The 16752-nt window shown below is 35.9% G+C and overlaps 1 protein-coding gene across 11 annotated transcripts in view; it reads right to left on the reverse strand.

Annotated features, from left to right (window-relative positions):
• Positions 1–16752, reverse strand: part of ERC1 (ELKS/RAB6-interacting/CAST family member 1) — a 280374-nt gene that overhangs the window by 174019 nt on the left and 89603 nt on the right. For all 11 annotated transcript variants that reach the window (XM_026867111.1, XM_026867106.1, XM_026867103.1 and 8 more), the window contains 3 exons: positions 10768–10905; positions 9597–9737; positions 7933–8073 (listed from right to left, as the gene is read on the reverse strand). In XM_026867111.1, the coding sequence (XP_026722912.1) occupies positions 7933–8073; positions 9597–9737; positions 10768–10905 (420 nt within the window). The remainder of the gene's footprint in view (positions 1–7932; positions 8074–9596; positions 9738–10767; positions 10906–16752) is intronic.

Here is a 16752-nt window from a genome sequence, read left to right on the forward strand (position 1 = left end):
TGATATACGATGTTCCGGAAAAGTTGAGTCTGTTACAAGGAGTTTGTCATCTTACTGTTAACGAAATCTTTCAGATAGTTAGTCTCTGTTAATGTGACTGTAAATTTTTGACACTGAATATGTATTTGGTTAAAATAATTTCATAAAGAAGGCTCAAAGTCTAAATAAGAGGAAGATGCCTTGAGAGAACCTATTACTGATAAAAAGTGATCGCTTAAGGAAGATATGAGTTCCCATACTAACCATTAAACATTAACAATTTGCTGTCTTTGGAATTTACACCAACACAAGAAGTGTACAAAGACAGGAGGGAAATGCCCAGGTGACAGCTGTCTTTGAGAGCATACTTCAACCCTCTTATCCATGCCTCCTCTGAACCAGGCTTTACTCACCTGACCACAGTCTATTTTACAGAAACAGAGCATCATTCAATGCACAGAAGGGATTTACTCAAGTAATGATTAGATATTCAGTACTTGTTTTTTTGATATTCAGTGTATGGCTCTACGCCCTGTTTAGTCTATATTACAAAATCACACCGAAAAAAAATATTTCCCCAATTTTCTTTCTACCATGCTAACCATGACTGTAGGCTATTTGTTGGCAAATGGTATCTAACCACTTCGTAACACCATCAGAGGGAAATGAGAATGCTTTATTATACCTGTTGTGCAGGTGAAACACTGAGATGCAAAAATATCCTGCCTTATTCACTCAATGCTTTCATACTTTTAAAAAAAACTATTTGATTATTTAATTTCTCTAGATGGTTACCATCTTCCTTACATATCTCTGGTTCATTCTTGGAGCATTTGTCACACAATATTGAAGACTGCAAGAGTCTGGTAGACAATAATTTAGTTAAAAAATGTTGTAAGAATTACCTCATAATGAAAAATGAGAAAGGCCACACAATGTTGCACTGGCCATTTCCTAGCTTTTGGATATGAAATTTTTCCAAATGAATGTTATCTTAAACAAGGTTTCTGGGACAGGTAGAACAGGTTAAGTTTAATTTTTCAGGCATAAGAAAATCAGAGAGAAAATCCCTCCAATCTTCCACTGCATAAGATTGCTGACATTGAGAATGCTGACATTGTCATGATTCATCAACAGGACTGGAACTTTAAAAGCCACCACACAGCCTCTTGTACTCTGTCCTGTATGTTAGCTATACCATACTGGGGAATAAAACACACAGTTTGTTCCCACATTTTGTATTTTCTGACTTGAGAGTAATGGGGAATCTCAGAGATTTTGCATGTTATTAAAGATTTCATAAAGAATATGCTCTCCTGGGCACAAATTTTCCTGCATCTCATTTGTACTGCATCTCACTTGCCCAATCGTTTATCAACATTATTTAGGCAGGATCAAATTCCACTCCTCTTACCCAGGAAGATTCCAGGAAGATCTACCAGTTCTCCTCATCCTTTTCCTACTACTTTTTTTCAGGTTTGGTGGATTTTTTTGCATAGTTTGTTCTATCCAACAGCTCCTGTAGTCCCATGTCTTCTGCTCATTTGCAACTCCCTCCTCATACCATGTCTTCCCTGAGTCCCAGGTTCAGTACAATTTTCCTGGTGATCCTAGCTACTTATTCCCCCAGCAAAATCCTGTTTTTCTCCTTACATTGGCTAACTTTCAGTACCAGTTTCCAGTCCTAACAGATTATTTGTCCTGATCTGCACACCCAGATGGCAATTCTTGCTTCTGTTGTAGTTGTATCGAGCAGCTGCTTGGAACCAGCATGATATATGGTGAACAGTCTATTTAGTATTGCTACTGCCTGCTCAAATGACCAGACCTAGAAAAGGCTGTGGCAATGGAGAGGGACAATGGAAAGGTCTTCCTCCCTCTTCAGGATGGGGTATAACCAGTGCAAGTGGAATTTTGAGGAAGATTCACTGCTAAATCTGTCTTTCTACTAAGCACATAGAAATAGACAATGCATTTAACCTTTAATTAATTTAGATAGATTTAAACAGGGACATCAAAAATATCTGGTACAAGGTCCAAATCTTTTAATAAAAAATTACTAGTGTTTAAAAAGATTAAAACCAATGTGTTTCTATATTTGGTTCTTGAAAACAGTGAGCTGTTGTGGCTGAAAGTTTCTTTCAAAAAGACAGAAAAACAAACAAGACCTCAGATTGTACCTACCAGTATAAGAAACTTCAGCTAAAAGATTTAAAAGGTTTTGCAAAACCATAAAAAATTGATAAAAAAATCTATTTAATAGGGTGCATTAAAAAAGTTTAACTAACAGACTGTACCAGTGTAATCTACAGGTTAGGAGGCTGGCAAATTATTTTAAAGTGGAGGAATGTATCAATTTACCAGAAGTCTTGAGTTTGCTTTTCAATAAATAAGTCAAAATTCAGTGTAGGAGTTTTGATGTCCTAGTTAACTGTTCATTGCTATATGTGATAGTCCTAACAAAATACTTTTTCCTATTGCATACCACAACTCTTCTTTCTAAATTTAGTCCTATAAATACATTGTATTATCTGCTCTATTAAAATAATTTCTGATATAGGATGTAACAAAAAAAGAACTATTAAAAGCACCAGCAGTTCTCTGACCTTCAGACAATGATTGTCAGGATAGATGGCTACATTTACCCTGAACATTGTCATGTAACACAGATATCACCCTCCTGAAAGTTTTGTAACACAATTTTTTTATGCACAGTCACAAAAGAAAACTCTGATGAAAACCACCTTGGATTATGTAATTTATGGTGTCAAGATATTATTATACAAACACTTCTTGAAAGGAGTGCTCTTTGACATCAGACAGAAGGCTGGTAATAGGATCCAAAATTAAACTGACATTGTACCAGCAAGCTTAATGGTTACACAAGTTTTTAAGCAATCTTTTACTTTCTGTAACTTAATACAATTATTTCTAATGTGCTTCTGTATATGGTGTTACAGAATACTTTCACACAAGAAGCTTGATTTGCATGGAAATTGTACATTCTTGCTCTGAAAAAGCACAGACAATGGAGATGAAAGAAAAGCCACAGGACACTTCAAGCAACCACAGCAAAGGGAAACAAAACCATTGGCACAATATTAAGCTGTCCAAACAAAAATGAAGTTAGAACAACGCAGCCAAAAAGTAAAGGCATCTTAAAAGGCTTTTTTGCACATGACTGGTCAGATATACCATAGCAATTTGTTTGTATCCACACTATCCATACCAACTAATAAAGTAATTCACCAATATACTCTGTGTTGGACCAAACATAAAAGCACAGGTGAATACACATGCAACACATAAGATTAAATGGGGTTGGTAACAGCCTCTCCGTTTGCCAGGGAACTTACTGGCTTGGATGGATGACCCAATAAAACTTCAGGGTGCTAAAGGAAGAAAGACAGGAAAAGATGGGGAAAATTTGGGATAGGTACAGTGTGAGAGAGTAAAAGAAAAAATGCAACAAGAATTTAAAATAGCTGCGACATTAATTTACTGAGATGACAGAATCTTAATCTTTGGTCTACCATGTATTACCAACCAGCTTTTGAAACAGGAGAAAAGTGGAGAGTTAGCCTTGTGCAAGTTCCAACTTGATCTTGATTTCTCAGTTTAACATTTTTGCCCAGTCCTCAAATATTTAATGTAGTCCTGTGTTTGAGTTTACAGATGACAGTTGTACAGGTTGAGCAGGACTCTAATTTCTAGTACTTTGCTTATATCAGTTACAAGACAGCTAAATGGTTTAGAAAACTAATTCAGTAACTGACACTATCTGAATGCTGAACACAATTGCTGAGTATTTACTTTTAATTTTACAAGACATCCTGATTTCCCTGGTAGCCTTTTTCTTTCTAGCTTCCTACGGTGAATACATCACTTACTGTCCCTTCTTTGAAAAAAACAAATTATCATCTACCAATACTATCACTAATATTTTCAGTTGTGGCAGGAAGTCCATGTTCACAAAAATAAGAAGTACCAGATTCTGTATGAAATTTGCCACACTAAATCTTGGGAAACATGGAATTTGGGTCGACACTTCATGTAATCATTTTTTCCTGTCTTTTGAAAGATACTATACTCCTGAACTTGAAGGGAGAACACCAGAGCAGAAAAAAACCCAAACATCTTCTGAATAAGCATGTTGAATCTAGAGGTATTTTCCTGGCAGGGAATCACTGCTAACATTCTCTGATGAAAAGTTCCTAGAACTGCACCAAGGGGAAGTTTGTTAACATATGGTTTTGGACTCTCTTTTCTCTAACCTTGATCCCTTTCAAAGAAGGAAAATATCTATAAGGAAAAAAACTATGCACTGGAAATGAAGACAGACAAAAATCTGTTCATCTTTGCTGGAACAAATTCTAATATTAGTTGGTCTCTCCCAGATTACAAAAATGAAATGAAACAAAGCATATTGGCTCGGACAGACAAGACAGAAAAATCTGGAAAAAGAGTATCCTGAAGAAAAACTACTAGAAGAAAACTTTTTCAGTATAAAACTATTACATTAAAATAAAAGTTTGAAAAAAGAGTTTCCTAAGGAAAAGAAAAACAACCACACAGCATAAAACCACTTCAGAGAAAAACAGGGAGAGAACCCCCTGTTTGTGATTTCCCTCTAATGATTCCATCTCAGCAAAAAAGGATACTATTTAAGGCAGGACACCAGGCTATGTAAACTCAACAGGGATTTATGGCTTGCTTTCAGCATTCAGAATCTCCCATAGTATCTCCTTCTGGCAGCAGGCTGACAATTCAGCACAGAAGCAATGACAGTAGAATAATTAGAACATTAAGCACACAGATTTGCATAACCATAATATTTTAAAAACCCAACCCTGAATATGAAAAACACTGCAGCTTTATTTGCTAAGACAGGGATCAATATAATATAATCATTAGTAAGAAGAGGAATAGTAACAATGGAAAGTGGACACCTTGAGTTAGACACTGGAGACTGCCTACAGAGAAAGAAAAATAATACCAGCAACTTTTCAGCACCCCTGCACTCCACTTCGTTAATAATACTTCAGTTTAGTGTAAAGTTAAATACCTTTCACAGAAAAAGTGGAAACTTGCACTGTTCAAGGTTTCTCAAAGGCTCACTGTTTAGAGATTAGCAAGAAATTTTTCCAAGGACTGCTCAAATCTTTTTTATCTAATGGCTTAACAGTGGTCCAATTCAGTCTTTTCTGTCAGCTTCTTAACTTCTAAGGCTAATAGATTTAACTGAAAGTACTCAAACTGTTCAGTGGAAATAAGAGGCAAGAGAAAAAAGATTAATGTTAGACACATCTCCATTCAAACTTTTTTCCTAAAGGAAAAAGCTTTTTGCCATTTGCTGTTAAGAGCTACACGAGAGAGTCTTTCCCACACGTGTCTTATGCAAAACAGCACTAAGATAATGTAATAAAACTCAACATAATAAACCCATAATTCAGTTTTAAACTGAATGTTCTTACATAGTCATTAGTCTTAAGGTTGTGACACTCATTTGCAATGGTTGACAATACAGATGTGTAAAATTGAGTTTTTAGAAACTTGAAATTGGAACTGGATTGTCTATCATAATTGGTTCAAGGATGACAAGGAACTAATCCACCTTGAAAATGTCAAACTGTAAATAAATATCTGCAATGCATTTAAAGAGGTAAAGCCTTTTAAAAATACATTTTTCTACTTTTCTGCAAGTGACAAAAAAACATTGGCAAATTAAAAACAGCTGGAAAAAAAGGTTATTGAAGAAATATCTAAAGTTACTCGTACGTATAAAACATATTCAAGTGGTTTCTAATTATATTTTCTTGCATAGCTAAGAGTAACTGTGTCTTGGATTTAGAAAGAAAGGAGGATCAGTGGTAGAACTGTGCTCTTTCCTACAGCTTGAGGAAAGCAAATGCAGTTACTTACATGAAAGCATACCTAGGTCCTAGAGCTTCAATTCCTCTCTAAAACAACCACTGTGGACAGACTTCTTATCACCAAAAAAATCTTTCCATTGTACTTGAATTTTTCCATGAATAAGAATGCAGTAGCTCAACATGACACAGCATTTAAAATAGATGTTGATGATTTTGTCTCAGTAGGACGTGGGAGAATACTTTAGGGTCTCCGCACAGGAAACAATTGTCCATATGCCCCAATAAGCAATCAGTGCCTGAAGCAGAGAAGCAGATATCCAGAGTATTCTGGGCAGGCGTTATACTGCACATAAGTAACAGTAGGCTATCAATTTTCTTCGCTTGCAGAACAAACCATCTTGATTGAATTATTTAGGTAGCTTCTTTGGATGGGAAGATGCAAATCTATTTGTGTTTACAATACAATATTAACTATTTTTCTCGGAACCAAATTAAGAATACAGCTATTTGTCACACAGCTGTCCTGTACAATTAACAGTGCTCTTTACATTTAAGCCATTTTCCCATTTTAACCCGCAGGAAAAAGATCACAGGAGAATAATTCACCCTATTAATTATTTCCTGAAAAAAACAAAGAGATGAGATTATAAAAATATATGGTCTTATGAACTGGCTCGGTGTCCTACATAATGTTCCTGGCTACCAGCTATTAAGCACAACCCTCCCTCAGCGGAATGAGCAGAGGTAGGTCTAAAGAAATTATAACAAAAGAGCTGTCATACTAGTGCAAAATGAACTGTATGTTCATCTTTTAGTTAGCAGTGCTTCACCAGATTTTGGTTGTCCTCCACATCCATTTATACTACTGATATACTCACAGCTTATAGTGAGGAAAGCGATCTCAGGGGAGGCAATGAAAAGCAGTACATTTGCAAATGCTAAATATACAGAAACAAGCCCTAATTAAATGAATTTCCACAACTGTTTTTTCATAACCTATTTGTTACGTACACTCCCAGTCAGTACTTTTTTTTTCTTCTTAAAGTAATTGTAACGATGTTCTCCACTGCAGCTGTCTACCTACAAACTAATACTATCATCCAACTGCTATAATAATCTCTGGCAAATCTTACAGCATATTCCTGGACTCATTATCAGTAACAGACTGACAAAGGGTGAAACTGCAATTCATAACAGAATTCAAATGAAGGGTCCTTCAGGACTTCTGAAATACTCACACGCTGTATGGTACACTGAGAACAGCCTCTGAGACCAATTAAATGTGCACAACTATCTTTTCTTGCTGTTGTGCTTTGTTGATGCTGAATAACAGAACTGTTCATTTTGTGTCATACGATTAATTAAAAAGAAGGGAAAACATGGGTCTACATATACGTATATGGAGTTTCACTTACACAGAGTTCTCAGGGGCATTAACACCCACCTTGCACCCACACAACAGAAATCCTTAACAGGTCTTAACTCATAACTGTCACATTCATTTGAGGAACTAGAACAAAGTTCCAAACTACAGCACGAGAACTTCTCCTCTTCCTGGGTAGATGTACAGAAATAGCTAGAACACCACAATCCAAGACTTAAATTTCTTTAAAAAATTGTGTTGCCTTTTATCTTTTTCTAATTTTATAAATTGAAGTGTTATCACTATTTTGGTTAGTGTGTTTTGTGCTTCTTCATCACCTGTTCTTTTAAAATCAAAAAGTTAAAATCAAATCAATGTTCCTCTAAACAGCATAGTATTTATGCTACTCATAGCTAAAATAAAGAAGGTTTGTAATGCAAACATAACCCAAAGATTCTGTTCAAATGAATTAGCTTGCTTGTAATAGAGTAGTATTCTTCTGAACAGCAAACTCCTACCAATGTATCAGGTGTGACTGGCAATGAGATTAAAACAAAAGATCACACACTTCCCTGGTGATATATTCTTTTCATTTGTTTTTATGCATTCCTATAGGAATCACCCATCTGAATTTATCACATTAACACCTACAAGCATTGAGAACTGATATGTTTAATGAATGTTTACACCATATATGTAAGTATGAAATAAGATTACCTTCTTCAATTGAGTTTCCATCTTCAAACATTCTTCCTTTTTCTGTTCCAATGCAATTTCCAGTGTCTTGAGTCTTGAATCTTTCTTCAGTCCTGATGAAGCTAAGGATGACGCATGCTCCTTCAGATCCAGTAAGGATGACTAAAATAAAATATGTAATATGTAACTATCAAGTAAATACTCTTTATGTGCACAGTTAGTTTCACTTTGTCTTTATTTTCTTCATATCCCTTCACACTATGTTCAGGATCCAACTTAGAACAACATCTTTTGTCAGGATGTCCATGTCACTGACTTAAGACAGCTTGATCTAATTCAGATTTTCAGAATCAAAATAAAACCTTGTCTAAATTAATTTTAAATTAATTTTTAAAGATGGAAGATTCTGTAAACTGGAACTTGTGCTTCAATGCAGTCATGTTTAAGAAAAATTGGTTTTAAATAAAATCATATTTAGAAATCATCTGTGGTTAGCAGATTTGGCCACTGGATCTAAAACTGAGCGTGTTCAAAGCTCTTCTGTATGGGTACAGCTTTTCTGTATGGTACACCTGCTATGGGATGAAACTGATTCATGCTACCTATCTCCAAAAAGGCATCTCAACTTCTTGTCTTCCAAACTATTTTTGTGTTGTTTTTTTCTTGTCAAATATTGACTTCTGTGTAGACAAATTCTTAGCACTTCCTGGGTGTACATTTTTTGTATTGTTTTACCTTGATTGAGTTTTGAAAAAAGATTGTAAGTAGACTTGAATGTTATAATTCCAAGAGATGAACAGAAAATATTTATATTTCTCTAATATAATTAGGTTAATTTGTCTAGCTGTCCTGGTTCAGCTAGGATAGGGTCAAGTTTTCCCCAGCAAAGAGAGAGGGGGAAGGGATCTCCAGCCGGGTTATTCATACCATGCTGACGTCAGGTCCAGGGGTGGAGCCCTTTTGCTTCTGGTTTTGGGGGTTGCCATACACGCAGCGGGCTTGCTCCTTGACCATTTTGCAGTATTTCTCTGTATATCTTTTGTCTTGTTCACTGTTATTGCTGTTTATTGTTGTTATCATTGCCACTGCTGCTATTCAGATTGTTCTATCACTCTGTTGTATTAAATTTCTTCTTATTTTAGCTGGGGTCTGTGTTTAACTTCCAGCCCGACCGGCTGCGGGTGGGGAAGGACAACAGCAACGTGCTCTCTGATCCCGACAGGGCTTAAACCTGCACACTAGCCAACTGTCTTGTTACAAACAACCAACTTAATTATCAAAAAATGACTCTTCAGAGTCAAAAAACTAGCTGTATTTTTTGCAAAAAGGAACAGACATTATTTGCATGCTTTTGGCACCCACAGCTTTGATCAACCTCTGTCCTTTCCTCCCTATATTTAAACTGCCTTCAGTTGTCTGTAAGCATAGCTCCAGTGAATGCTATCATTGACCATTTGTCATTCACTAGTAATACAATTAACTGCTCTAAGTAAGGGGACGGTGTGCTATCCATGTAAAGATGGTTCTGAAATATCTATTCTTTGAAAAATTCTCAAACAATATATTTTACTAGATAAACTTGTTGAAGGGCCATTACTATAAAGGAACTGTTTTCTTCATCTCAGATATAACACATACATATACAACGAACAATTTAACACAACAGATTCATTCTGCTGGTCAACCTCTTTCTCTGTGAGATCTCCTTGTAAAATGCTGACTTTCTCTTTCAGGTCCTTAATGTCTTTTTTGTAGTTGTCGATCTCTTCCTGTTTTTCTCGTTCATCTCTGTCACGCTGCTCCTTTAGGCGCTCAATGGTCCTTTCCTGACAAAAGAAAGCACTCTGTGAAGAAAATCCCTCTTACTCAGTTCAACTTCTGAGACTTCTTATCACAATGCTTCTTATACACTGTAGACAAGGAGGAGGAGCGTAGGATATTACCATTTTCTTTTCTTTACAGCTGTAAAATATGTACTCAAGAAGGAGGAAACTAGAAATCTATGGATTCACTGCGAAAAAATACCAGGCTTTTTGTATCTCTGCAAGTTTGCAGTACTGTTACAATGCAACACGATTTATCTGGTTCTGATAATCAAAATTAACCCAGATCAGGACACATTACATATTGCTTCCTTACTTATTTAAATCTTATTTTTCCAAAATGTAGAGTTAAGACTGTGGTCCTTCAGAGAGGAAGGGGTGTTAGTGCATATGTGACACCAGGATCAATATACAGGCAACAAACCAACTTTTGGGTACACCAGATAACAATGCAGCTCTGGTTATCTTAGAAGTTGAAGGGATGCAAGCGAAATCCCCAGCCGCAGGCAAAGCTTTACCATAGCTTTACATTTATAGAATCTGACAGACTAAAGGAGCTGCAACCCTGGTTCTCTGGGAATCATGAAAAAATATATAATAATTCCAAAAAGTTGCCTCAGCAAAGCAGAATAGAGAAGGCTGTTTCCTCAGTCAGCTATCTCCTGAGAACTGGTCAAGCATAAGAAAATGTTAGTTATGAGGATAACTATCCATTTTGATTCAATATTGGGAACTAAAACACCATCTCACAGAGCAAAACTTTAAAAATAAATTTATTACTAAAATATCTGAGCCAAGAAGGTAAACTAAGCTAAGTGATTAGTCAGACTCCACGTATCCTGCAGCACCCTCTAGTGAGGGACATAGCTTGACAGCAGCCGAGTTCCCTGGATCCCTCCTGGGCCCTCGGAAACAAAGGATGTCCCTGCTGCGTTAGAGATGTCCTGTACGCAGGGTCCAGAAAAGCTGACTTTAGAGAGGTTATTAGCAGAAGGACCTTTCGAAGGAAGGGACTTAGGCTTTCCATACTCACTTTTTCTGCCAGTGCTTCTTCCAGCGTGGTCAAGGCAGTGTCAGTATTTGTGGTGTCAGCCTGCAAGGATTTCACTCGATCCTTTAAGCTGCTCATTTGCTTCTCCTTGTCTCTTAACTGTTCTTGAAGATTTTCAATCTTAAAGAAATGGAGTAAATTTTAAGAGAACAGAAAGTAAAACCATCCAAAATTATTTTAGGAGTATATTAAACTCTTAAAAAAATTCTTATAGCAAAGGAAGTAGGCAAGGGCCTAGTTCCTATAATCCTACATCAAAACATAAAGCAATGCAACCAAAATCATCAAATATTAACAAGGAAGCAGTAGCCTTTTCAATAACCAGGAAAGAATTCAGAGCAAGAAAGTCTAAATAATATTTATAAGAACAATGTAAAGAAAGGGCATTATTCCTAATTTCCAAGGATGTTGGGAACTGCGTGATTGAAGGTTGATCAATGTGTTAACACTATGAAGGGAGAAAAAAGATGAGAAAAACATCACTGCATCTGTAAAATGAAAAAGGCATGTGATAATTTAGAAGTTGTAAAGGAGTATTATTTTAAGTATTTCCTTTGGCACTGTCGTATTCTTTACTGTATTGGCATGTTACTTTTCCATTATACATGGTGGTTTCCTATATGATGAACTAACACAAAGTGCCTTTCCCTGGCTAGAAAATATATCAGCTTTGTTTTCTGCAGGTGTAGAATTGGATTGTTATTATTTCTGAATATATCTTTTGACAGAATGAGAAAACCTAATGCTAGACCCATTTAATGCATATATACACATCACAAGAAACAGACATGCTAACATTATGATAACCTGTTGAAAACAAATTTATCAGCAAAGCATTAAATGGGGTACAGATTTCTCACTTGCTTCCTTTTTGTTGTTGCTGACAAGTTTCTCTTGCATCAGCAAACACAGGTCATAAACTGGTGAATGACGTGGTATGTAAGGTACCTATCTCTAAAACACTTGTAGCAAGATATTCTTTCAAAGACATTTGTAAGAAATAATGTAACCAGACAACCCCAAAGGCTATCTAGTCTGGTATTTAATAAACTAAATGAAAGTACTAACTAGCCTTTTTATTCACCAGTCAAACAGCAGTTAGCAGCTCCTTGGTTAGTGGAAATACAGCAACTATCCCCAGGATTTACTCTTCAACCCTGGAAAAACTGATCTGCTGTGATTACAGAGCAGAAGGCTATTAAGACACACCCACTACTACCTTGCTATCTATTAAAATTACATCTCAAATGTAGTTTTAGAAAATGGTCTAGGTCTGTAATAATAAATGTAAAAGACATGCAGGAGGCTGAAATTCTAGTCACAAATAACAGTAGGTGTGTTACAAGTGGAATCTATGAGGAAGATAAACTAATTCAAGGAAACCCTTGCTAATGTTTCTCCGTAACCCATGGTCATGGAAGGAGTCTCTAGTGTAAGATTCTTCATACCATTTTTTTCAATTTCTCTTATGCAAGCACATGTAAACTTTCCATCCAGCTTTGTACACTACATATATTACTGAGAGCAGAAGAACTATGTCAGTTTTTTGTTGTTGTTTAAGGAATGGACTAAAACTGGTTTTGGTTTATCTTTGTCATTAGTTTCTATTAGAAAAAAAGTATCAGGCCTCCAAGATAAAATTTAAATTTGGGCACAACACAAATGATAGTATAAAACAAATTTTAAAGAGCACCAAAAAAGCATAACCGGTGATGTATCATGTGCATCAGAAATAACTGTAAGAATTGAAAATTCCTTCTTTATACACTGATATCAATTATTTAATGCCTGATTAGCAAATACTTGTAGCCCACAGAGCTTCCTTCAGAAATAACCCTACTAGTTCTACCAAAAAGTTCTGGCACCCACAAGTACAGCTACCAAGGAGGTTAACATCCCCAAGGGTAGCCTACGTGGCTGCTTTTGACCTTATGAGCTTTTCAGTGTCGTCAGCTGTCTAGACAGGCTGGCTGTTTAGACAGCCAACCATGAAAATATACTACAAAGAAGGCTGAGCTATTCTTAGATGCGTGTTTACTTCTAGAGGCAAAAGGCACTCACAAAGGCTCCAACTGGCTGCAGAGGGGATAGTGCAGAGTGACTTTCTACTGTGAGCAAACCACACACAAGAGAAAAGCTAAATAATTCAGCTTCAGCATGTATTAAGATGCTTGCCAGGGCAGCACAAGCATTTGTACAAGCACAGCATGCATTTTCATGTTTCAATAACACTGTGTACTGTGACCTGAGTAAGGTAGCAGCTGTACAAAAGACTTCTGCGTTATCCCATTGCAACTGCACCCAAATACAAAAAAAATCTAATGCCTAGGAAGTGTGAAGTTGTCTATTCTTTCAGTCTACATGCATGCTTTCCAGTCTGGAGTAATAAATGGTGGTTTCTGTTATCATCCAGGAAACAGCAGGTACATTGAAATGTTCCAAATCATACTAAAATCTAAAAAACCCACTCCACCTACAACTGTGACTTTTGCAGGGCCAGGTACCTGACAGTCCCCAAACAAGGACATGACTCAAGCTACAGAAAACTGGCACAATGTGTCAAAATTGAAACATTTATATAATAATAGATGCAAAATTTCCTTACAAAATCACAATCAATAATAATTGCCTTTATTCCATTTGTCTCCCAAACATACACTACTGAAACAAGTAATAACTAAAATATAGGTTCTTCAAAATCATATAATCTGAAGAAGAAAGCAAAGAATAGTCTACACTTTGCACATATAGTTAATTAATGAAGAATTTCACTCTTATGTCTTTTCAAGTAGCTTGAGAATACTTTGAAAAAAAGAATACCTAATATGCCGTATTTGTTTTACCTTCCTTTTTTCCTATCCAACCAAAAAAAAGTAATTCTGAACAAATCCTCAAATAAATAATAAATGTATAACAGACAACCAAAATAAGGTCTTTATTTTCTTCCCAGCAAAGGATGAAATAAAATGCAATGGAATCTCCAAACCACCTGGGAAAGCATAAAAGGGACAAGGATTGAACCAGCACTGTTTAGTCTTGAAATACTCAGAAGATGACAAATTTCCTCTGCAATATTCTACAAAACTAAGGAATATCTATGTATTACTCTACCATCTTTCTAAAAAGGACAAATAAAAAAATATATACTATTATTATACTATTAGCAATCTTTATACTTGCCACTTTTGTACTATTTTGCAGGGTAAAGACAGCAATCTATGGATTGCTGGATTTGCAACACAAAGCTTATTGTAAAGGTACACGTACATACACTGGAATCATCTGCTATGCATACCAATTTCCTCATCAGTAGTGATTTACTGAAATATTTCTTTCCAACATTACCAGTTGTCAGGCACTATCATGTTTCAACCTGGGTGATTTATTCCTAGTTGTGTGGAACTAATTATTTTGCCTTCCAGCCCTGAAGCACAGGAGCAGAGGCAAGAGAAGTTTCCTCTGCCGTTCTGTTCCAAAGGCAAGGAGGCATTTTACTTTTTTGCAAATACCGATCTCACTGAAAATCCCAAGCAAACGCAAATTAAAAACAGCCCAAGGATTTAAATGAGACCCATCTAGTTTAATACCCATCGAAGCCTCTAGATTCCCAAATTCCTCTAGTTAGAGATTACTAGTAGATCCTTCATATCAACAAAGAAATTCTTCTGTAGAATCACTGTCAACCCTAGGGTATGTAGAAACTGAACACCTGAAAAACAATTCCTATTGTACTAGTGACTTCCAAATTAGAATAAATGAAGTAGGTTTGTGAACTGGTCATTCAGTCTCTGTTTTTCACCCCACTGTTATTGGAAACAAACCTTTCTCCTCCTTCAAAATATTTATTTTTAATCAGAGATTGACAACCTACTATTTTCATCACCTGGGTTATAATAAAATTAACTGCATTTATGTTTCATTTCCCACTTTCAATTTTCTTCGTGCTACTCTGTTTGACTTGTAAAAGGAATAAAGTGGTGAAAGAGAAAATATTCAAAGTGGTAAAAGCCCTTTAACTTAGTTCATTCTGAGACAATAAGAGAAAAGTGAAACAATCTTAGAAATATGAAGATCCAATAATGTTTGGAAGTAGTTTAAAAAGGCAAAATGTATATTTTAAATTCAAAAGCTTTCTCAACTTGAGAAAGTTCACTGCATATTCCACTATTTGTATATATCTCCAATATGTACTAACTAGCTATATGACTAACCCACAGACAGATTTTTCACTGTACTTTTTTTCTATAAACAGGTGAAAATGTCTGTGCTTATACTTTGCACTTGACTTCTCCAGTGCAGCTCTGCAAAGAGATTGTTTTGACTGGTAACATGACATCTGCATCATAATATATACTGAATATACAGAAGACAATCAATTTAACACTCAATAATATTCCTTGATTGTATTACAAGAGCAGATGTACTGCTGACCCTCCCACTTTTTTGATCCTAGCTTTCATGCGGTGGAAGCAGTACTGTAAAGAGAATCTAAATAATCAGGTGGGTCGAGAGGTTTTCTGTTATATTCCTGTGGCATAGCCATTCAAATAAACAAAAACTTCATATAAGCTGTGAGCTTTCCAAAAGAGTTCTTCCTTGGTTTTGTAAAGGCACTATTGATCACATCAGCTCCAGGGTCAATTACTACAAGGTGATTCTGTCCGTGTCAGGAATAGTAACATGAGAACAAAAAAAGATATTATGGAAGAAAGAGTGGGCAAGTAAGCAGGTATGTGATGACAGAACAGTTACAAATCTGTCTAGTCAGAGACATGCCACTTCCTTCGATGTAAGAATCCCAATATCACAACAAAAAAATGATAGCCTGCAGTCATACCTGATTTTGTGAGAATCCTACAGTATTGGAGAAGCTGAGAAAGGTTGGCTTACATCAAAATCAGGATGAAAACATAGCAGTTACAACAGACATGATCACATTGTATCTGACATCATAAAAAATCGTTGTTTCAGAAGAAGGGGTAAGACCTTTACTCTAGAAAATTGAGATGGATCTGAATTAAAGAAATTTTGTTCCTAAACTGTATTAATGAGAGGTCACTTTAAGTCCTGAGAGACTGTTCAAGAAAACTGTACTACTGCATTTGTAAATATTACTGTGTTTCTGAAAGACATTTTTTTTGAGACCATAATGAAAACCTATAAGCAGGTATTACTGGTCTGTTTTGCAAGATTAAGCTCCAGTTTTATAAACGTCACACCAAAAATCTCATCATTATAACTGTCTTCCTATTGCAAATCTTGCAAAAGTACCATTACAACAGTCCTGCATGAATTGCAAAAATCTACCTTTAGTTTAGCATTAACAAATTCCTGGGGGTAGGGGGTTAGAGCATAGTTCACCACTGCATGGATGGAAGCAAAATTTGATCTTCTGTATGTGTGTTGGCTCCAATATAAGGTGTTGCTTTTAAAGTTCCCAGTGAAATAAGGTCTGTCATATGAGTGAGTATCATTCATATTACTGTATTGAATCAGTTAGACTTAAAGTAATGTTCTTGCTATTAATTTTAAAGGTTAAATTCCCTGGACTAGCAATGATGTGGTGAAGCTGAATGAATGCTGTAGCTTCAGGAATACCATGTCTTGTTGCAGGGGTGAGATTTTTAAGTTGTTTTGAAGTTCAGGACAGATCAAAACAATTCCCCCTTTTCTCATTGACATTTTGGCAAACACAAATCAGAGTTCCTTCCAAAGTTCAGCTGCATTTAGTATGCTTTTTTTACTTTATGATCCAACCAATTGCTATGAATACAGTTAAATTATTGTGAAGTTATATTCACGAGATTCTTGTTCTTGAATCATCATACTAAAAATTATCAAGTAGTTTGCATATGTTAATTTCATAGAGTTTGTTAAGCATAAAGTAAATCAAAGATACCATGAAATGCAAGATACCAGTGGTCTCTCTTCTGAAGGAACTTGAAATTCTGGAGTCTCAGTTAACAC

The sequence above is a fragment of the Athene cunicularia genome, assembly GCF_003259725.1.
Source record: "Athene cunicularia isolate RWA chromosome 1 unlocalized genomic scaffold, athCun1 chr1_part2, whole genome shotgun sequence".
Classification (NCBI taxonomy): Eukaryota; Metazoa; Chordata; class Aves; order Strigiformes; family Strigidae; genus Athene; species Athene cunicularia.